This window comes from Tauraco erythrolophus, chromosome 16, assembly GCF_009769465.1.
Source record: "Tauraco erythrolophus isolate bTauEry1 chromosome 16, bTauEry1.pri, whole genome shotgun sequence".
NCBI lineage: Eukaryota > Metazoa > Chordata > Aves > Musophagiformes > Musophagidae > Tauraco > Tauraco erythrolophus.
This window is the reverse complement of record NC_141480.1, coordinates 280,607-304,129: the sequence shown is the minus strand read 5'-3', so window position 1 is coordinate 304,129 and position 23,523 is coordinate 280,607. Positions and strand designations below refer to the sequence as shown.

General features: G+C 44.8%; 1 protein-coding gene across 2 annotated transcripts in view; it reads right to left on the bottom strand.

The window, feature by feature from the left end:
* Positions 1-16,286: 16,286 nt before the first annotated feature.
* The window catches only part of JAKMIP2 (janus kinase and microtubule interacting protein 2), a 29,916-nt gene continuing 22,679 nt past the window's right edge, over positions 16,287-23,523 (bottom strand). For both annotated transcript variants that reach the window (XM_009988242.2, XM_009988243.1), the window contains 6 exons: positions 23,450-23,515; positions 22,536-22,604; positions 21,417-21,494; positions 20,155-20,358; positions 18,533-18,598; positions 16,287-16,337 (listed from right to left, as the gene is read on the bottom strand). In XM_009988242.2, the coding sequence (XP_009986544.1) occupies positions 16,287-16,337; positions 18,533-18,598; positions 20,155-20,358; positions 21,417-21,494; positions 22,536-22,604; positions 23,450-23,515 (534 nt within the window). The remainder of the gene's footprint in view (positions 16,338-18,532; positions 18,599-20,154; positions 20,359-21,416; positions 21,495-22,535; positions 22,605-23,449; positions 23,516-23,523) is intronic.

The window sequence follows — 23,523 nt, the reverse complement described above, 5'->3', positions numbered from 1 at the left end:
AAAGCAAGGGTGGGGGGAGGAATCACAAGAGAGAGATTTATCCTTGTTGGCCAGAGGATGAACCTAAGTCCTGGCTGAAATCTCCATTTGCTGAAGGAAGACACTGCAGGAGAAATTTTACTTCCATTTCTACTTACTGCTGTTTGGTGTCAAAAATATCCAAAATGACGGTGGTTTCACCTTGCTGTGTTCCACTTGGCTAGGAGAGTGGGGTTTATCACATTCTTATTTTAACATTCGTGGTGTAAATTTGGATTGACTGGAATGTAGCTCAGTGGAGATACATTTGTGCAAAACTGCCGCAGGAGAAAGCAGAATCAGGCTTGCTATGTTTTATAACAAAGCTACATGATGTTGGCAAAGGAAAGATATCCGATTCCATGAGCCAAGTATAGCAAGTAAGGCTCTGAGATGCAGTTGGAACAGACTGGTGAGAAACGAATAAGCACAAGACAGTTCAGGAAACTCCTTGATGTTTATACCAGCCATTGCTGGGCAAAAAATGGGCACGTTTCATTGGGTATAAAGAGCAAAGAAAGTAGATCAGTAAAGACAAGAGTCTTTCAGCAAATTCAGTGCCAGCAAGCCTCTCCTCCAGCGTATCTAGTTATATTAGTAATTGTGTGGTCTGTATTCACTGTCCTCCCCTCCCAGACGTACGGATGGGCGGCCTTGGCCAGCTCTGGGCGTAGTTGCTGGAGACTGAGTTGAAGCATTTCAGAAGGAGGTTAGTTAATGCAAAGGATTGCACGTCCTGGGAGCACAGCAAGTCTCTCTGCAGCAGATGTCTTCTGCAGGTGGGTACCAGGCTGCGTGTTTGCAGTTTTCAAAGGCATTCTAGAGCAGTTAGATCATTGCTGGTGGCTGACTGCAAGAAGGCAACTCTTGTCTACTGTGGTGGTGAACTCCTCCCGCTGCTGCTGGCTGATCCGAGCGTCGTCCGTCCAGCAGACCACAGCTAACACACTTCCAGTGCGAGACGCAGAGAACAGGCACAGCGGCATGCAGCACTGGCAGAGAGCAGGAGCAGCGGTGTGCAGCACTGGCAGAGAGCAGGCGCAGTGCATGCAGCACTGGCAGGGAGCAGGCACAGTGCATGCAGCACTGGCAGAGAGCAGGCGCAGTGCATGCAGCACTGGCAGGGAGCAGGCGCAGTGCATGCAGCACTGGCAGAGAGCAGGCGCAGCGGCGTGCAGCACTGGCGTAGGACACGGCCTGTCCCGTCCGCTGGTGAGACTGCCAACTTTAACAGACTTTTCTTCTGCATGGAGAAGGCTTCTCTTTACCTGCTTTTGCTACTCACTATGCTGCATTTCTTTAGGATATGAATTGAGCTATATATGTAGCCAATTGTTAGGAAACCAATTCCAGAACAATTTTTAGTGACTTTCTTCCAGTGTCCAAACTAATGTCAGATTTCTAGCATTTCAGTCATTTTACAATTGCTAAAGCCAAGCGTGGACAAGTTTTGCCTTTCAGTTTTGGCAGTCTTTGTATTTCTGCTATAATTTTAAACAAAAAGTTTTTGGTCCGATTTTTATGAGAGTAGTTCGAGATTTCTTTGTGTCTTTTGGTGATATTTTAAAATGGGTAGAGGAGGTAAGTATATTTTTCCTGTTCTGCGACTGGCCTAAATCACTGCAAAATCACGGCTTTCCTGTCACATTTTTCACACTCAAATACTGGCACCTGGAGAGCCGGTGCTCACGGCGGGCTTACACTGTCCCAGCTGTAACTGGAAGAAGCCCCTGAGCTTCGCGGGGAGGCACGGGGCAGGAGGAGCACCCGGCAGGAACAAGCCCGTTCCCGGGGGTTTGCAAGGCTGCTGGTGGCCGTCGCTGTAGCCCTGGCGAAATGCTGACCAGGGAGTGGTGAGCCGTGTCCCTGGGCTCAACAACGTGATTTCATGTAGGACATCAAACAAGAATGCAGGAACTCAGCAACTCTGCTTTAGGAGGCTAAAGGAAACCAGATGATGCTATGCAGTTTCTTTACAATATCCAGAGTCTTTCTGCAAGTCACCTTGTTTTGTAAGTTTTCATTCTCCTCGAGTCCTCTGAGGATCAAAATCTAATGAATCTGCATATTTGTGTGGTTTTTAGTTCAGGCTTGGCCTGAGAGCTCTTTATTCGCAGAACAAACACCGTCTTACAAGCAGAGTGAGATTCACTTAGCAAGTCTCACCTTTTAACCCAGCTTGCCAAGATTCTTCCTGGTAGCTACGGCATGCAGTAATCTTCAGCCATTTATTCAGTGGCACACACACCTCCAGTACCATACTCTTAGAGATCCCAGTCTCAGGATTGCAGGTTAGCAGCACTTCAGGAGATTAGTTACTGGACCTCAAAAACCCTTTTCATACAGTCAGGCAAATGCTGTAATATATTTATTTTAATGTTTAAATACTTATCCTAGTTCATGATGGCTTACTTTTAATATACCATGTTCTCTTTTGTTTGCTTTTCTCAAATATCGAGGAGAATGTGTATTACTATACAGCGAATTATAGCCTGATGGCCCACGACTTTCAGCCAAAGCATTTTTAGAGTTGATACCTGTGTGAATTTTAATCTGTGAACTGTGAAGTGTGACATAGCTGTCATATACACAGTTTGAAATTGGAACTTTCTTTTGGCTTGCTATACATGTGCCCATTTAGATTAAAAATATATATGATCTTTGTAATAGAATTTATAATTACTATGCAGGTCCAATTTCAATTTTCCATAAATATTTCATGAGTAAACTCTGAGTCAGGATTATTTGGTGAAGATGCTCATGGAGCTATTGAATAACAAAGACAGGCAGCCACCTGTGGAAAACCCATCCATAGGAAACGCAGTGGCATTTGTCAGCTGAACAGACATTTATAAATCATTCTGTCACCTGTAGCACAGGGACAATATGGAACATCCTTCCAATAGCCAGATGGTTACTCCATGTATTATTAGTCAGGGTGAGATCTGCATTAATATAAGCAGAAAGATTACAATTTTGTGACTCCTCCAGATGAGAGAACATTTTAAATCTAAACCAAATGCTGCTGTGTTGCCAGGGCAGAGCTTAGAGTCCTTATGATACCAAACGTCATTTGCGTCCAGAGACAGAACGACCCTTTCTTTTCCCAAACCCCTGCAGTATCCAGCGTGGGAGATGTGCTCTGCGTGTGCCGTCGCACACGAGTCGTGCCCAGAACAGCTCCAGCCCCGGGACGCGCTGGCAGTGCAGGCACGTGGGCACGGGGCAGCGGGTGTTGTGGCTGCGGCGCGGCAGTGCCCCGACCGTGGCAGGCGGAAGCTCCCAAAGGTGTCACGTTCGGTGCCAGGGCTGCAGCGGGTGGGAGCTGGCGGGTCCCGCCTGGCCGTCCGCGTTTGCACTGGGGAGCGAGCGACCTCAGAGCACGGTACGAGACGGGTTCGGCTCTGCAGGGAGCGGGGGACGCGGGTTTGCCCCAGCGTGCTGGTGCGGTGGCAGGGGGCCCGGTGCGCACGAGAGCGACTGGCTTCCCAGCAGCCTGGAGCTCGCACAGGCAGTTAAGTCAGGCTTATTGTTAAAGTCAGCATTTTTGACTGGAGGCACTGAAAATCTACTTGACAACTGCGTCTTGCCAGATCCCAGGTTTCTGTTATGAATCTCTGCAATTGCCTTACATTTACTTCTGTAGGTGAGAGATGTCCCCGAGGCATGAGTATAGACAGTCTACTGGAGTATAAAGTTGAAGAGCTTGAATTTCCTGCTCCTGCTAGGTGCTCGGGTCTCAAATATAGGTGTTTTTCCTGTGTCTGAGGCAGTTGAGGAATCCAGGCAATGTACAGCGCTAGGCTGCAGCTGGTGCTCAGTTTAGCAATGGCTGTGGAGCGCAGTTAATTCCTTAATTACGGGATAGATCGGTATAGGATAAGGCTAGAAGGAAACAAATGAGTTTTCGTTAATTTGAGTACGATGGGAAGCAGGGTGGGTGGTTGCATCTCAGTTAGGACTCTGGGCTTAAAGCACTGCTGGTTCTGGGTAGGTCCTCCAGTTTCATCTATGCTGAAGCCATTTTCTCTGCCAGCCATTATCATGGCTGGAAATCTGGAAATAACAAATGTCACAGGGACAGGCTGACAACCTGGCTTAGGATTGTTCTTAGAGTTAGGGATCTGGAATAAAAGAGTTGATGACCTTAGTTTACAGATGACCCTTGTTTGCCCCATGCCAATAACAATGGGGCCACCTGCTCGGTGGCCAATTGCTTTAGCTCTTGTGTCCCAGGGTTCAAAGACATCACCTAAGTGCAGTGCTAGAGTTAATATCAGTGTTAGAGATCCCCAGCTTTGTGGGATCTGTACATCTTGGAGCATGGTTTGTTCTATGACTGACTGGGACAGAATTAGGCACAAAGTAGCAGGAGCAATGAGTTTTCAACAGCTCCAAGGCCAGGAGTCACTAGGACCTTATGTGATTAGTATGACGGTTAATGTCGAGGTTCACGTTTGGAGATGCTGAAAATCTGACTTTGTTACTGGTTCTTACAGACTCCCCTGTTTATGTTGAGAAATGTGCGCCTGACTGATGGCTCGTCCTCAAGGAAGTGCCAGTCTCTGAGGAGCCTGCTTAGGTGCAGCTGTGGGCCGTGGTTTTGAGCATGCATGCCAGACTCTTCCAGACCGTTTCCAGCACTGCTATCCTCTTTTCAAGATCTACAGCGGACCAGAAACACATGCAGCTTTCAAAGACACAAACAAGCAAGAGGTTGGTAGTTACATTTTCTGATCTCTGCTCCTTCCTTAACATGGCATTTGGTTGTTGGGCACTCATCTGCAAGATCTCTCCCTCAGCTGGTAGTGCCTCAGAAATGGTAAGTGTCAGTCTATAATTAGGGAGTCTGTAATCCATAGATTAGTGGCTCCATGTTCTAAAGTCTCCATCTGTTGTACACACTGAAATCATTATATCTCCAGTCTCAGTCCTGCTCCAGGCTTCTAAAATGGTTTTCACAGGGTTTTCTTTGTTGTGCAAAGCAGCTTGTTCAAGGCTGTCACTTGGTGGCCCGACACTAGAGCAGACATTGCACAATGGCCTCTTGTCAGTGTGGCACAGGCTGTGGGATGCTCCTCTGTCCAGGAAGGAACGGGGCTTTAGAATATATTTTTCTGCTGTGTTCAGAGGCTCAGCCCCCCTCGACACAGAGTAGATGGCACATGGCCAGTTATTAGGGCTTTTACTATGTTTAGACAATCTCCCAAACAATGGAAAACTACTGCCATCCAAATGGGCTGCAGAGACAACACAGAAACCTTGTAACGTGCAGTCATACTTCTTTCTACACAAACCGTGAGTATTGGCCATCCCTGCCCCTGATGGATGCACAGTCTGTGACACAGCTCAGTTCTTTACTCGCCAAAGCCCTCTTTAACAATAAAAGACTGGACAAAATGGACATGCCTCAAGGGCAGCCCAAACAGCTGCAGCCTGATTCTGGCTAGCATCATACTGGGGCACTTTCTACATGGGGGCAGGTTGAAGTGCCGTCGCGTACCAGGGTCAACCACACAAGGCTTTCCCTCTCTTGACCATCATATGGATAGCCTGGGACTCCCTCGCATTGTCCCATCCTTTCTATTGTCTTGTAGCTGGAAGCGCCTTGCAGCTGTCACAGAGAAGCACACAGGGAGTTCTGAACCCAAAATCTGGTGTCAGAGTTCTCATAATCATCATAAGAATGATCTCTTAGATGGCCAGGCTTCCATGCATGCACAGGAGATGGCAAAGTCAGACATAACAGATGTTGACACCTAGGCTTACCATTCTGAGTTGCATCAGTTCAGGAGGCTGGTTTCATTGCACTATATCTTCATTCCTTCAGCAAAGTACTCCTGATTTACATCAGCAGAAGTTCAGGCTCAGAGCTTACACGGTAGCTTTCCTACTCCCCTACTGATCTGGGTCCAAGCCAGCACCCTGCCTGAAATATACTTCTAGTTTTATTACAAGTTTTTAGAAGAGTGAATGAATCTCTGGTAGCTGGGTAGTTGCACAGCAATAGCCTTATTGCGCTTCATTTGGTAGAGGGGATATTTTGTACTGGCACAGGAGCTGCACTCCACTGCTTTATCTGGGAAAGATCTGCAAGGTCCTTCTGAGCTGGCCACCCTGCTTCTGTCACGTAACAGCAGGAGGTTGCTAACAGCCCTCTAGGGGGAAACATGGTTTGCAGAATTTCTGCAGCATCCATGGCCAGCTAGCACACTGCTGGTATTTGAAATGAAAAAGTCCAGTGAAGCAAAGCAGCCCTTCTCAGGGCAGGCAAGGTGCAACGCTTATGTGGGATCTGTGGAAATTCTGGGGTACAGAGCTACTTTTCTAGTCCTCCGCCACCACACTTGTTCCACTAGTGAGTTTCAACTGTAAGCTCAAGGGGCCAACTGAAAGGCTTACAAAGGAATTCATTTTCTGTATAGGTTCAATCATTAACCTATACACAGTTGTCAGAACTGCAAAGATAGTGGTAGTGATGATGATATGTCACATGCATATATGCTTTAGGAATAGCAAAGACCAAGTAGACCATATCCAGGCAACTAGCTGGAACTCATCGGAGCAACTGCCTTCCAGTGGATGAAACAGTGTTCCCCTTGTGCATGAGTGGTACAACATCGAATACGGCTCATTCTTCCCCAAATGCATCACGGTTCATTTCAGTAACGACATTCTGGGCACAGGAGAGTCTCCAGAGAAGCGATTGCTAGAGCAACACCGTAGACAAATCGCATTTCCCTGACTTTCAGTCCTTCGACTCGCAGGACCTCCCTGGAGGACTCTCCAGGATCTTACTTCACTAGCTAGAGTAGTGCGCAGCAGAACAGTACAGCCAGGAATCTTTATCTAATTTCCACAGATAATAATAACCACAGATAGTTTGTACACATTCTTTCTCCTGTCAACTTTGTCCTTTAGCTAAAAAGTCCCTCTGTCAGTGAGATATAGTTACAGTGCAGACCCATGCCCTCACCATGTTGGCTTCACTAGACAAAACAAGTTAAGCTTATGCCACAGGTCCTGTAGCATACATCTATTTTTCCTTTGATTTAATTATGAATTAGTGAGCTTTACTATTAAATGCTCTTTCCATTTTTTCTAGCCACAGGAAATGAGACTGTTTGGCTAAAGATCTTTGCTTCATTCATTATTTGAAGATTATTGTGCAGGGATTGGAGATAAACACTTTTGAACTCTGTAAGAGTAGAGATCTAAATCTAGATCTAAATTTCTGTGTCTTGGACACATTTAATGTGTTTCAGTCTTCTAAGAACACTTTAAAGCTATGAGCTGCTGTGGGTCTTGGGAAAGATAATGAATGGTTTGTGGTTGTTTTTTTTTTAAATAAAGAATATATGCATGTACTGGGATATTCTGTACCAATATAATATTCTTTAGCTTAGATTTGTTGGGGATTTGAGAGCAAAAAGATGGGATAGGTGTAAATACCTGGCTACACCTTTGTGTTTTCAAAAGGTGTTTTATTTCCATTTCCCCTCTGACATTCCTTGACAATTTTCTTCCAAAAGGTCTTTTTTTTTGTAGTGCACACAGCTTCCAAGAGCTGTGCTGCCTTTCACCTCTGGGATTATGGGCTTCCCCAGCAGGGCTGCATAATATTTTGTCTCTCTGACAACAAATGCAATAAAAGCACTGCTGTTCACTGCTGCCCCACTTCCGATCATGAAGATTCTTCAAAATTAAAACCTCAGCAGAAGTGGGAGAAATCCAGTCTGTTCTCCTGAACAAAAGGTGGCTGTGAAAACCCACAAGCATGCTGCACCCAGGAGTTATCCTTAAACTTCCTCCCGTGAATTCCTGCTCCCGGTGTGTGCTAGCACAGCAGTACCATGACCAGCTGTTCAGTCCCATTATGTGGCCGGTGGGCCATCGACACTTGCAAAAAAGAGGAAATGCAGGTCAGCGGAGGCGGAAGCTGGCCTTTGGCACCTCGGGTGGCCTATTTCAGAAAGGAGCTAAATGGCTGTATCGATGTGTGGCAACCGGCCCGCCGGCTCTAAGGCACTGCGTTCGTTGCATTGCACAGCTCGGGTACGCGGACAAGGTTTAGGCAGTGAGGTGAAGTCCACGCGTGCTGAAAAGGCGAGAAGCCAGTAATTCGGAACAGGGATGCTGTAAAGTCGGGGTCTGGTAGGGGCTGGGAACGGGGCACGTTCGAAGGGGCCCTAGTGTGGTGATGTCAACTGGACTGCCTTGGGGTGCCCAGTGCTTGTTGCAGCTTGGGCTTTGACTGCTGCTTTCGTCATGTTCCTGCTGGCAAAGCTGCAGCAAAATTGTCTGGCTGAGGGTCTGTTCCTTGCGGAGTTGCCTGGCCGGCTTTTGCCGACTGGGCTTTAAAAAGCGCAAGTGTTTGCTCTGAAGAAGACAACAGAAGGACTTGGCTCCAGCACCCCCTGGGAATGGCAGAGGATGTATTGCTCACTCCCGGCGCGGCCCCGCGGCAGCAGCCCGAGCTCGGAGGGACGGGACGGCCCCGGCCCCGGCCCCGGGCGCCCGGCGCGTAGAGGCCTGAGGGCGAAGGCGAGAGGAGCCGCCGCTGAGCACAGACGGCGCCCGCCAGGCCGCCAGGCCGGCGGCGCACCACGTGACCGGCGGGCAGAGCCGCGCCGCGGCGGCGGCAGAGAGCGGCACAGAGCGGCACTGCCCCCTGGCGGCGCCGCCGGCCGGCGTGCCGAGACGGCGGCTCTGCGGGCCCGCCCCCGGCACGGCCCGCCCCAACACGGCCCGCCCCGGCACGGCCCGGCCCGCCCCAACACGGCCCGCCCCGGCACGGCCCGGCCCGCCCCAACACGGCCCGCCCCAACACGGCACGGCCCGCCCCCGGCACGGCCCGCCCCGAACACGGCCCGCCCCCGGCCCGCCCCAACACGGCCCGCCCCAACATGGCCCGCCCCGCCCCCGGCCCGGCCCGCCCCGGTACGGCCCGCCCCGGGTAACGGCGCCGCGCTTGTCCCCGCGTGCCGCGGCGGCGGGCACCGGCACAGCGCGGCTGTTCTCTCCTCCAGGGGCAGCTCGGCTGCGGGCTGGCGGCGTGCCCGCGCGCGGTGCCCTCCCGGTGCGGAACGAGCCCGCGTGCGTGCCGGGAAGGCCGGGCCCGCGGGCGGCCGCCGCTGTCACCGAGCAGAGCCCGCCGAGCCGCCGCCGGCCGTTCCCCGCCTAACAGGACGTCCGCTAAAGCTTTTCAATAGAGTTGTGTTCCAGTGCGCCGTGTGGCGGCCCAGCCTCCCCAGTCTTCCTCTCCAGGGGCTGCAAGCGCGGCGGAGGGAGAGGGCAGGCAAGGAAGGCGCTGTCTCTGTTGCTCAGCTTTAACGCGATTCCTCTGAACGGAATCCAGACAGATGCTGAATATCTCCATGAATGTAAAGTGAGATTTTTTTAAAAAAATGCTGCTGTTTTATTTTTTTTATACAAACTAAAACACCAGAGGTCATTGAATCCTATATTAAATACATAAATTAAAAAATAACCATTCATAAAACTTTACATACAATAAGGATTCTCTTCTACACATTAATATATATAGTACAGATACACGTCCAGTGTTTATCAAAGGGTCGTTCTGCCAAGTCATTTACAATTCTGTTCTGGAATAGACACCAAAGAAATTGGGAACAAAAAGTATATATAAAAACACACAGGTGCTGATGTGAGGGAGGGCAGGGGAAAAGAAAAAACCCTTTGAATCACCAGCAACAGTGTGGCTGTTTATTGAACCTTGCCCCAGTGAGAAGGAGAGCCTGGCCTATTCAGTCCTCATGGGATGCCATGGAACAGAAAGCTTCGGGGGTGTTTAGAGGATGTTTCCCACTGAAATGAGGCCATCGAGTTGGAAAACGAAGCACATCTACAAAAAAGTCTACATATTCTTCCAAGCACATCAACAAGAGAAGATGGAGCTGTGAGCCAGGCTGATAATGCTGCAAGAAGCCCTCTTTCCTTCTGCAATCCCAATTGCCTAAATTAATCTCACCTAACTAGGCCTTCATCTGAAGTGCTTAAATTGAAAGAATAGCCTTCAAAATCTCCTGGAGATAGTCTCCATAATCAATGGAGAAAAAGCAGCAAGTCAGATTTTGGTCAAGCTGACTTGTGGCTCATCTACTGCTTTGATGGCAATGGACAGCCTGGAGTGCTGGTACTCCTGCTACAGACTAGGATGGATGGATGGGAGGAATCCAGGGCTATATTTGCTGTCCTCAAAGGCTGCAATAAAATGATTTTTATTTTGCTGGTTGGTTTGGGGGAGGAGATGTTGGCTGCAGTGACTAATTTGAGGGACGATTCTCAATACTTTGCCTCAGTGAATGTCAGGAGCAGCAGAGAGCACTGGGTAAACAGCTTCAGGGCAGAGAAGGGGAGGAGACCTCAGAAAAACAGATCCAAAAACTAGTTGCCCATGAGACATAAAACTAAACCACGAGGAATGTACCAGTTGTGGCAGCTAAATGAGTCTAGATTCAGTTCCCCATAATGGATTGGAAATATAGTTTCATAAGCTATAGCAACAATTTACTATATACAACAGGGAATATATAGATATATGCATATATATGTGTATATATGTACATATACACTATATAGATACGTGTGTATATATATACACACAAACATCAAACTCATTTTTATCTAGCTGACAGCAGAAAGTTTGTATTACTCGTATCAGCAAGTGTGTTTTAGGCATGGCTCATGTTGTGCTGCAAGGAGAGGAAAGCAGCCGTTGTTTGTCTCTCTGGAGGGAATACAGAGGGAATCTTTTAAAAGTTTGCAGACCAAGATAAGCTGCAGACTGTTTACCACCCCCCACCTCACCCTGAGCCCATGGAAATGGAGCACCTGCATGCATATGTACAGGCAAGAGTAAGGGCAAAAAAAATTAAGTAAGATGTGCCCAACATGGCTCAGAGGGCCTCAATGATGAAGCCTGCCACGAGATCAGTCCAGTATGTGCTGAAACTAGATATTTCTATCTGTGCAATGAACCTTCCCTATGATTGCCTGAAATGTAAGTTTCTACTCCTCTTTTTTTTTGAAACCAAAGCAGAGCTGGAAGTTATTGCACCATCATGGAAAACAGGTGCTGCTCATTCTTCTGCAAGAGCTCAATGTTGTAACTGCTAGCCCTACCGCTTGGGAAACCAGCTTCCAGCCTGTGTTTGCTTGGCGGGACACTGCAGCCAAGTGGTATGAAATGAACTGGTGCTGCAACAGAAAAAAGAGCGAGAGGGGGAAGAGGGAACAACCAGAGAGGAACCCCCACTTTCTGCAGCTAACGAGATGTTGTAAGGTTGCTTAGTGATCTAAAGGTGTGACAGGTGTGGGACGAGGCTTGCAAAGGGGGCCTGCCTACAGAGCTTCAGGACTGAAATGCTAGCAGCGCTCTGGGAAAGCACATCCACCTTATCCACAGATTCTTCTGCAGGGAAAAAAGAATTCGAACAAAGAGCATGCAACGTACCTGTACTCATTTAACACATCTGCCTACAAGCCTGTTTTCAAAAAAAATGAACCAACAAACACACAGCTGGTGCAGAATCCAGTAAACCCCTTGACTGAAATGGACTGCTTCAAGATGATGTGGTCATTCTGTAATTGAAATTAATTTTAAAGAGCAGGAAAAAAAATCACTTGCTAATAGCTTCTAGCCTTTTATGGAAGGCTTAACATGATCTCAGGGCATGCAAGAAATGAGGATGTTGAAAGTCTCTGTAGAGAAACAGAGCCCAGCACTGCAATCCAGTTGGGTGAATGGACATTAATGACTAAAAGCTATTCTGGCCAAAAAACATCTGTGAGGGGCAGGCATCCTTGATACTAGAGGAACTTCATCCCTGCTATGGCTAAGGAACTGCTTTTGACCTGCTGAGTTGCTGTGGCAAGTTACTTCACTGCTTTGTGCCTCAGTTGCTTCATCTATAAAAATAAATACGCAAACAAAGGGGAGGCTCTTTGTAAAGCACTTGTAAAGCAGAAGATGGGCAGAGTCTGTGTATGTAAGATGTTTGTACACGTGAGCCCTGTTTTGAAGGTTTAAGTAATGCACAGGCTGTATTCTGGCCCTTTGTTTTCTATTTGTAATACAGACATCCATTTCTCCCAGTTAAAATTAAGGCTCCATTGTGGAAGACACAGCTCAAATAAGGAGCCTTGCCACAGGAACCTGAAGTCTAAACAGGGATGACTCCATTTCCAGGGAAATGAAAGCAGAGGCACACAAGTGCATTGTCATGTCTAGCTCACACAGCACATCCATGAGAAGAGGGAAGATGGGTGCAGCTGGCACAGGACCTCTGCAATGTTTGCCACAGGTCTGACATTCCTCAGGGTTTGTTTCGTACTGGCTACAGAAGGCATGGACCTGTGAGCCTCAGGGAGACAGCAGGACTGGGTTCCAGGCTTTGTGATTAGAGAGGTAAGTAAAGCTTTGAAATGCAAACTATTTCTAGTTATTCTTAACTGTGGAAAAATCTAAGCAGACTAGTGATACTTCTTACTTCTAATAAGGATGTGTTCACACAGCTTTTCCCCATTTTTGGTTTATGTGTCATTGATCAGGAAGCCAGCTAACAAAGTCAGTTTGACAAGCCAAACCAAAACATTTGTTCCAAGCTAGGACAAAATAGTTGGAAGCTGATGCTTTGTGGATCGTACCACATGGACGAGAGGGTTGGCTTTCTCCCCCCCTCTGTCCTCCAACATATTTATTTTCTTTCTCAGAAGCTACTCTGTAGTTCCAATCCAGTGATCCTCAGTGTGTTATTCAAATAGTGGTCATTATTATCTCAATGGCAGTCTTTAAAGAGTATGAAAAATATCTGACAAGAGACAGGCTGTTCTTCGTGGAGGGAGAGCAAAGAGATAAGGCTACGAGTCTGTCAGAAATCCTCCTTATGCCAGACACCCTCTTCTTCCCTTCCTTTGCCGAGTAGGGTGGCGCTTTGTTATCATCTCAAGAGCAAAACATGGTGCCTTGTCCTGCCCATCTGCAACAAGCCAGAATGCGTTTTTCCTTTCTTTCCCTTGCATTGCAGCAGTCATTGTTCCTGAGGTTAAAACCAAAGAGGGAGAGGAGGAGTCCCTGCAGTCAGAAAGCCAGACAGTTCAAACTGAATGCCGCCTTGTCAGCATCTCTCCACGGCTCGTGTTTCTCCTGCTCCATCCTGTTAACTTTCAATCCATTCGTGGGATGACAGTGTCACATTTAAACAATTGCCCTGCACAGCAGGGATAGATTTTTCTGTTGTAACTTTGGTTCCATGCCCAAGACACACTGACTTGATCAGCTGAAAGTGGTTCCTTCCCATTAAGTTCTTCCTAAGTGATGTAGGTTCACAGTTTATTTTTCTTCCCCTTTTGTGATTTCAACATATAGAATTTCATTAGATGCAGCATATATCATAGCTTTAGACAGGAACTGTCAAGTAACAAATCTTGAGTGATGGCTTTAAAATACAAGGTGGTTGCAGTCTCGGCTACAGGTTGTTAATTTTTATACTTTTTAAAGTAGGTGTAAACAATGTTCTCTTCATTGCAGGGGTGGAAGCATTTGCCTTTATAAGGACTTATCTGTGTGGTCCAGCACTCTAAAAATAAAAAAAAAAGAACAACATCTGTATCAGATAAGTGGTAAGTTCCTCTACCTACCTATCCTAGCTGACAAATACACTCTATCAATCAGAAAGTTGAAAAGGTCTGTTCTTACAGTTATCAGCATCAAACTGTTTCTGTTTGTCCATATGAAAAGCATTTGTGAAAATTCTAGGTGATTTGCCAAGCCTGTCCATTTAACCCTACGAAGTACAGCCCTCTGGTCCATAAAGGTCCCCATGGGCATCTTCAGATTAACAGTTAGCACCAGTTTCAATGACTCTTGAACCAAAGCTGCCTAAAATTCACCAGTGACACGAGACATGGCAGCAGGTGAAAAACTTGCGGTGTCAGGGCAACCCCAGAACTGTGGCCAAAGCAGCAATGAGGCAAATGCGGACTGCTCCTGTTCTGAGGAAGCGTTCCCTACCTATGGAAAAGAATTGTGTTTCACAGGTTTGAAACCAGGGAAAAAAGGGCATATTTTGTCTTTGTTCTCTCAGCATTCAAGCCTGCATGGTAAAATTCACTGAGTGCAAAATCCACGGAGATCAGACTTCCTTATGTGATCGCAAATGAGTGAATGTGTATATTCACAAGCACAGAAAAAAAATGCATGTACGAAAATCCCACATGAACAGGAATCAAAGAGCTTCTGGTCAGGACACTAGATATTGCTGCACATCGTTTCATTCCTGCTTGTCCTTCCTTATCTGAAAAGTCCAGCAGCAAGTGCTGTGCTCACTTCGAGAGAGAAGGAAACCAGAAAGTATCATCTGTGATTGCACTGTGGTTTGCTCTCAGCTAGTTAAATTCAAGATGTTTTTGTTGTTTTTAGTTTTTACTCTCCCTCTAGGTTGGCTGCTTATTCTGTACAGCAAAACACAGTCATATAAAATTATTTGCTACTATTGTGTGCTGTGAAAATTTTGGCTTCTTAAAATTAGCCTATACGTAATTTGGCTGTTTCAGAAGACCTTCTGATTTTTTTTTTCCCCACTATGAATAAACAAGAAAGTGTAAAATCAAATTTTCACCAGTCATGGCCAGTCAAAACATTTCACAGCTGCTACGCTGTGTCATGGTTTCCAGAAATCCTGTGGCAGGAACATTAATGAGTATGCAGTCATAACTTACTCTGTTTAATGTTCACTGGATCAAGGCAGTATGTTTTAAATAGCAGCAACTCTATAATGATATTTGCCACTGTTCACAAGGGCCATGATCACTGTTTGTCCACATTCCTCTGATTCTTGCCTATGATTCATTCCATATATATTGCTGCCTCAGCCCATGAAAACATACATTTTGAGGTCTGGCCAGCCAAGGAGGCAATGGATTCCAGCTGATGTGGCTAATTTTGAGAGTTGTCTCTGCATCAGCACAACACTGCAAATGAAATCCTTGATCTAGCTGAAATGAAGCACAAAGTAGGGGCTTTTCCTAGAGGGAAAAGGAAAACCCACCAAACTGGACCCATGCTACTTAGTTATAATCAATACCTTGAAATGCATCTGGAAACAAAGGCTGAGCTAGCACAGATAGTGGAATGGCATGGCAGAACACCTTCCATGCACACATTCTCAGCTTGCTTCAAGTGCAGAGCAGAAGAATTTATCATTGACATAGCTCAAGCAAGAACCAAGAGATACAGTCAGAAATTTAATGGTATGGGTCTGTCCCCAAATCAGAAAATTTTGACCTATGATTACATGTTCTTGAGTCTTTAACATAACATTATCTAGGGTATGTTCTACTTCTGTTATCCTGGATCAGAAGAACGATCCTCCTAGCTGTCCCAGCATCCTGGATCTGAAAGTGGCTAGGCACAGATGGAATAATGTGAAGGCCATGCACATTATAGTTCCCTGTTCTATTTCCCCATCTTCACAGTGCTTTTCGAACTCTGAATTTTCAGCTGCTAAGCATGCTGTGGCAAACACTTTACATCCTACATCATTAACTGTCAATTTTTGTTTACTTTAAACTTAACACAAGATAATTGCTTGTACTGGAGGAGGCAGTGAATGATAGCAATCTGTCCATCCATTCCATGACAAATTTTCTAGACCTCTCCCATACCTCCTTTTAACAGTGTCTCTTTCTGAGCCAGAAAAGTCCTTCTGACCCTGTCTCCCTCTTCCTGTCTCTCAGCAGTTGATCATTCTTCCTTGCCCTTCTTTGTACCTCTCCTACTCCTAGGCACTGAGCTCTACCTGTTATAATCTCCTGATCTATTTCCTGAGTGTCAGTTCAGAGCCCACCATAGTGTGCATATGGTTGAGGTTTAAAACTGTTTTCCCTCTGCGTCACTTTGCAAACATGAACATTGAACTTTGATACTGTGAAATTCTTAATAGCTTTTATTTTTATAAGCCTGAATAGTATAGTATCACCAGCAAGCTTTGACAATTCACTTACAAGTATGTTGTACATGTGCTGGTCTGATAGTGTTGGTCTGACTGCAGCTCCCTGTGGCAACTCAGCAGCGTGACAACCCTCTGTTGTGAACTATTATAAATTGACAGCAACCTGCTGAATTCTCTGACTCCAGGCATACACAAGAACACACAAGGATGTGATCCTTAGCTCTGTGCAAGAAGTGCTAGCTTTGAGGAAATAAATAAAATAGTCTTACCTTTCCAAGAGGCACATTGACATCAAGGCCAAAGAATAAAGGCAAGAGAGAAGAACAAGAATAGAAATAGAAACTGCAGAAGAAAAAGAAGATTGCGTAAAAACTAAAGGTCATGGCATTGTAAGCATCAGGATTATTTTTGCACTTACAGGACAATTAGAATAACTATGCATTCAGAAAGCATGTGTATTTCCCTAGTTACTTCTGTAAGCACCATACCACTTCCCTGGCTTAGAAAACAGATCCCATGAATTCTGGGGATGAATTACAATTGGCATCATATTGAAAGCCTGAGATATAACTATCGCTATGATCCACCATGAGCTGCCTGAAGTCACAAAGCTGGATATCAGAAATAGCATGGGTAATTTTTAAGTGCATTAAAAAACAGCGCCTGCAATCCATGCTGGAAATAGGCTGGGAATATATATATGCATATACACATATACACGCACGCGCATAATATCAAACCCTCACCATTAAGTGTTTAATAATAAATTTTTGGATGTCTCATTTTAATCATGAATGCATTGCCTTCTGAGATGTGAATTTTTGAAGAGTTGAAAGCTCTTTTGAAAATTTACACAAAAAAGTCTCCATTTGACCATGACATAAGGTTTGCTTTGTTGGTTTTTTTTTAATTTCATTACAGATTATAGAATCATTTAGGCTGGAAGAGACCTTGAAGATCATCAAGTCCAAATGTTAAACTAACACTGCCAGCCTTGAAGATCCTCCAGTCCAAGCATTAACCTAACACTGCCAAGTCCACCACTAAACCATGTCCCTAAGCACCACATCATATCTACATGTCTTTTAAATACCTCCAGGGATGGTGACTCAACCACTTACCCAGGCAGCCTGTTCCAATGCTGGACAACCCTTTCAGTGAAGAAATTTTTCCTAATGTCAAATCTAAACCTCCACTCGCACAACTTGAGGCCACTTCCTCTTGTCCTATCATTTGTTACTTGGGAGAAGAGACCAACACCCACCTCGCTACCACCTCCTTTGAGGTAGTTGTAGAGAGCAATAAGCTCTCCTCTCAGCCTCCTTTTACTGCAGGCTAAACAACCCCAGTTCCATCAGCTGCTCCTCATAAGACACGTGCTCCAGACCCTTTGTCACCTTCGTAGCCCTTCTTTGGACACGCTCCAGCACCTCAATGTCTTTCTTGTAGTGAGGGGCCCAAAACTGAACACAGTATTCAAGGTGCGACCTCACCAGTGCTGAATACAGGGTGAGTTTTCCAAGTTATATATATATTAGAAAGAAAGACACTGAGTCCTTGTATCACAAAAATATTGGCAGAAAAGTGGAAAGAATCATGTGTATCAAGATTTGCATTATGCACACTTGCTTCCCTTTAGGAACATACACATAAACTGAAAGGGCTCATTAGCACTACTGTCATTGTAGTTATGTAGCCATTATTTCACATTATAGTTTACACACGGACATTGATATTTACTAATATAAGCACATTGTCAAGGCTACCACTGGAGATGCATCTTACACCAGTTTGGCATATCTAGAAAACACATTATTGGTAGCAGTATTCTGTACCCATGCTATGATCTTTTTTCAACAATCCTATCTAACTTATCTACAAGTAGCAAAACTCAACGTGACGGAGTCGGCCTTATTCACCAAAAATTGCTGTACATATTTTTAGAGAGACACAGAGTGTGCGTGTGTGTGTGTACACATATATGTATAGTATATACAAAAAAATGCGCATATACAGTTCTTTGACAGTTCAGTATAAGGGCAAGATTCTGGTACCATATTTATATTGTATAGTCAACTTCAAACTTCAGTAAAGAGGGCAGCATCAGAACCTGAGTTCCCTAATCCTGCCAGATAAAAACAATCTTTGTATCTTTGCTCCGTTTCATTCAGTCCTTCCTGCGTGCTAGCCTCACCTTGCCTTGCACGGAAGCATTGCCTGTCTACCAACGCAGCATTTAACCACCAAGTAAAGGCTTCACCATTTGGTACAGTATCATTCACCATAATTAAAAGCATTTGGCATTTATTTCCTAAAATGAAATGTTGCAGAGGAGACTCTAAGATTAAAGTCTTATTTATGTAAGATAAGATATGTTTCTGTATACACTGAAACGCAAACGGAAAGAAAGCATAGTAGAAGAATACCAACAGGTCCAGCTGGTTCAGCTAAACAAAAAGGTCATGTAGTTCAAGAGAACTAAGTGATTACTTTCAAAAAAGTTGATCAGCATGCTTCAGAAGCGTAACAGAACCCACCTTTTCCTCCAGATCCTTAATTTGTCTCTTTTGGATGTCAGTTTTATCTTCTAAATCTCGGATCCTCTGGAAATCAGAAAAGAAAGCATCTAGACTGAATTCTCAGTATATTTGCTCTGCTGAACAACTTAACGTTCCAAGCGCTAACAGCCTAGTAATTAGCAAATCCATTTCTTCAGCAGGGATAATATGTGGTACCAGGACTCCATCCACTAACCCTGTCTAACCACAGCTTTACCATGCGCACAACTGCTCAAAATATGCTACTGCATATATGTGACTGTATCCTTATATGCTGGAAATTAGTATCGATAGTGGATCTGTTTCATATTATCAATTTTATATTAATCCTGTGGTAAACAGATGGAAAGCATAAGATCATGGTTATACTTTTTGGAATGATTCATTAAGATTTCTCACCGTTTGATGTGTTGAAAAAGGATTAAAGTGTTTTTATTAGATCTGAAATTATAAACATATACTATACTATGAAAACATTGATTCTGTGGTGAGCAGGATACATGTAACTTATAGACAAGGTGTATTTTTTTAGCAGAGCTAGGTACTTCTAGGAAAATTCTGTAACATGAGTTACACTTTTGGCCCCTTGGGAAGAGAGATCCCACAGAACAGGTAACAGAACTACTAAGTATGAAAAATGAGGCCTTGAATCTCAGTGTCTTTTTTCTATTTAGTTGGGGCATAAGACAGCTGGCCAGCAAACTGCAGAGATCCAACAGGGCAAACCAGGAGACACCTGGAGGCCCTGGCACCTGGAAAGCAGATGGCACCCTTGTAACCACCTCCCTAACTGTCTGGAGATGAGAAGACTAGCTTATAGCAGCTTTCAAACACCACCTCCTCCTTTCCTCGCCTCTCAGCCTCTCCCGCCCCCATCTGCAGCTGAGGCTGGCCAAGAGTTGTTCAAAGCAGCCAGAAATGCTGTGGCAGCGTTAACCAGGGCAGCAGTCACGGCTGAAATCAGGCAGCTCCTTGCACCACAAAGGTCTGGTAAAACGAAGTAAGGGTGGACCAGTCTCAAGTCTCCAACTTGGGATCAGGCAGGACTCTGAAAACTAAGTCTTCCTGTGAGCCAGAAACTCTAACCACTGGGCACATGCTTCCTCTTGTTCCCATAAACATTTGAGTAAGTTTTGTTTCATCATGCAGCTGTCACATTAATCAGCATGCTGTGACTGTTTGCCATTTTGCTCTGGGACCTCACAGCTTGCGCAGCTTTGCACATTTGCACAGAAGTGTCTGGAAAAAAGATGCTCTCCTGTGCACCACGAGCCAGAAGCGTTCATACTGTTCCTCTTGTGCCCAGTACAATAACTGGAGATTACCATTTTTATTACAAAACTAGATTTATGCAGACAGAATTCTGGATGAAAACTGTTTGGTTTGGAATTTCAAGACTCAAAATATGCTAAAACAATCATCCACAAGCTAATATCACCTGTGTTTGTGTACACAGTAAAGACACAAGGTATGAAACAACTTAAAAAACTAGATGCCAGGCTCCCTCATGACCTGGAGCTTGCCTAAATTTGACTTCAACTTATGTTCTTATACAGCAAAGCTGAGTAGATATGCATGTGCGTGGTTCCTAATTTTCTTACCTGATGAGCCTGCTGGAGCAGCTCCATCCTCTCCTGAAGAATCTGGCAGTCATATTCTCTGCTTTTCCTCAGCATCTGACGTCTTAACTTTTCTACTGCTGTCCTCAGCTCTTCCTGCTGCTTTTCAGTGAGTAGCTCCCCAAACTTTATCACCGTTTCTTGCTGCAAAGCATTGTACAAGGTGGCTTCAAGTTCCTGGATCCTCTGGTTGATGCAATACCAAAAGCCAATTAGAGATGAAACATTGTTTAAAGCACAGTGGGAACTGGGGGGTTGGTGGCAGATTCAGGCGCCTGCATGAGAGGTAGCCCCTGTACCCAAGTGTGCAAAAAAGTGAAAAACAGAACTCATAAAATGGTTCAGTGTTTTGACAAAAGGATATGAACTTTTATTTTTAAAAATACCACCTGGAACACTATTCTTGGCCTTGAAAAGCAAGTCTTGTGGCAACACGGCACCCCAGAATGAACTGAGTCAGACAACAGGACTCATTTCCGAAACAATCTTGTAGATAGTTGGGCCAAAGAGCATGGCATTGAGTGCGTACATCAGCCCTTATCATGCACCAGCCTCCAGGAAGATTGAACAACACAATAGACGGCTAAAAACTACACTGAGAGCGAGGGGTGGCAGAACTTCCAAACATCGGGATGGAACACAGGAGGGAACGTAGCCAGAGCAACCGATCTAAACTGGCCGATGGGATATTCCATACCATGCGATGTCCTGCTCAATATATAAATGAGGGTTGGCCTGGAAGTTCTGTCTCTCTCTCTTCTGGGACTGCGGTTTCAGGATTTCTCCCCAGGATCGCTAGCCGGGGATGGGCTGGGCACCGGTCAGCAGGCGGTGCACAATTGTGCTGTGCATCACTCACTTGTGTATTTTTAAAAATAATGATCATTATTATGATCTTTATTTTATTTTATTTTATTTCAATTATTAAATTGTTGCGGGAGGGTGAGCGATGGCTGCGTGGCGTTTGGTTGCTGGCTGGGTTAAAACCACAACAAGCAATATCTGCCTTTAACTGGCAAAAGAGTTTCAGACTTCAGGAGATATGCTTTTCTGTGACATGAAAAAGCTAGGTGTCATGTTGAAGCTGTGCAGATTGCATGGCAGTGCATTAGAAGAACAGGAACAACAAATAAATAGAAAAGATACTAAAATAAAAGCAAAAAACTCTCTTCCTGATCCAACAGGAGTCTGTGTCCTGTCACAGTGCTGGCCAATATGTGCTGTAGAATTTCCTTTGTACATACCATGTATGCTTGGTCAAGAGCTTGCTTCCTGTAGTCCAATTCTTCCTCCAAATAACCTTTTATTTTGCAAAATTGCTCCTACAATGAAGGATCATTTGGACAGAAAAAATAATTAGTTACTCAAAATACTTCAGGAAGTTTTATTAAATCAGCTACAGGTATCTGACTCAGGCAGGACTAGGAGACTGGTCTTCAACTGACTCTCTGCAGAGTTATTAATATCTGACTCAGCTAGAAAGGAGGGAAGGGAAAACAGCTGTGGGTTGCTTTTGTATGCTAATACATCTGATCTACGTGGAACTAAATCCATTGTCTCTTTGTTGACTTCAGTGATATTGCTTGGCATTTCAGTAGTGTAACGTAGGGGTTCTGTGTGATTTTTCTAAAGATACCTTCTCTGGCATTATGGACAACTCCTTTTGTGCTTTCTCTTATTTTGGAAGAAGTGTAAAAGTGCAATAAACTAAACAAGCATATTCATGTTCACATTATTTGGGGGAAGCTGCTGTGCTTTAACTTCTCAGCCTACCTTAAGCTGAATTGACTCCAGTACAGACGAACCATAGGAACGGAATGTAAACCACTACAGCTCTCCAGCTCTTGTAGGTTACTTTCATTAACTGGAATAAGATTAGGCTAAGGTCCTAAATTTACTGATGCTATAGCAATTTCATTTCACCTGTGAATGTTTTGCCTTTAGGATGGTATGGGCTTAAAATGTAATGAAAGAAAACAGTGATAATTCATTAGTTTCCCACATACATAAAATGTGATACAACAGCTGATGTTTAGACTGTGAATCTTACAAGACAAAGAGTTTGGTCATTTACATTCTGAAAAATCACTGAGTAACCTCTGAGCCTTCTGTACGTATTAATAAACAGTCATCCTCATGGAAAGAGAGAAAGTTTTCAAACCTTCATTGTTTCTGTTCCTATGTTGTTCTGCTGTTGCATGTGAACCAGATTAGTAACAATTTTATGGATTCACCAATGATCAGAGAAAGCCTGCATGCTTAATTTGCCCAAAGACCTTTTCAGTTCTCTTTTGGCACACCAAGTAAATGTGACGCATTCAGTGTCTTGCCCCTGAAACGCGTATTAAGGACAGTTTGCTTACCATATCACTTTCCAGTTCCATCATCTTCTGATGCAGAGCAGCTTCCGCTCCTTCAATCTGCTGGATCCACTGAGGGGAACACAAGAGCTGTAACCTGCCGTCTTTTCTAGGGACCTGGGCAGTGGCTAGTGGGACATCTACAGCATCTTGTCAATCTATTTTCAGTAACCTACTGCTAGTTTTCCGAGACCGTCTTACGGCTGTTCTCTTTTGACATGGGCAGCTGCAATGTGTGTGTCTTCACCTGACCAAGAAGCAAGAGGATCACCATTACCAGATCACTGGAAGATGGAAAAGCACGCTTCCTTGGATGGACAGGGAACCCATTTCATCCCATGGATAAGGGTCCATGATAGGGCTCTAGTAGCTCAAAAATAGCTTAGCTGGATAGATGGTGATTCTCGTTGCAGAGGAGGAGTTGTTGAGTAGAATCGTTGGAAGCTGTCATGTTGACAAAATTGTGTGCTGCATTTGAGCCACAGAAATCAATTTTAACTACCCCTCACATTCTTTTTAATTTCCAAAACAAAGAACTTAAGACATGTACTTTCAGTGGAAAATTTGCATACAGATCCTTTCAGAAGCTTTGGAAATCTCAGGACTAGAAATCCCAGGCTGTAACTAATTATGGCTTAAATATCTGATGGTTTCTCATTCAGTTTCAATTGCAAGTTTCATTTTACGTTCTTTCTGTATTTGCGGCTTGTTTGACTTCACAGCTTGGGCCAGTTGAGTTTGATATTTTTGCTGCTTTAGCAAGGTGTTTGGGACCATGCTGGTGCAGTTTTCTTCATCTGAGGAATCACTTCCTACACTATAAAGTTTGACTATATTGATGACAACAACAGAGCAGAATATTTCCAGTGCTATATGAGCCTTAGATAACACATAAGAAAAGCAAGCACACAATTTACCTTTTCTGCCAAGGACAATACAGTGGAAGCCTGAATTATGGCCACTTGTTCTTCATTTCTTAAATTCTGTGAAG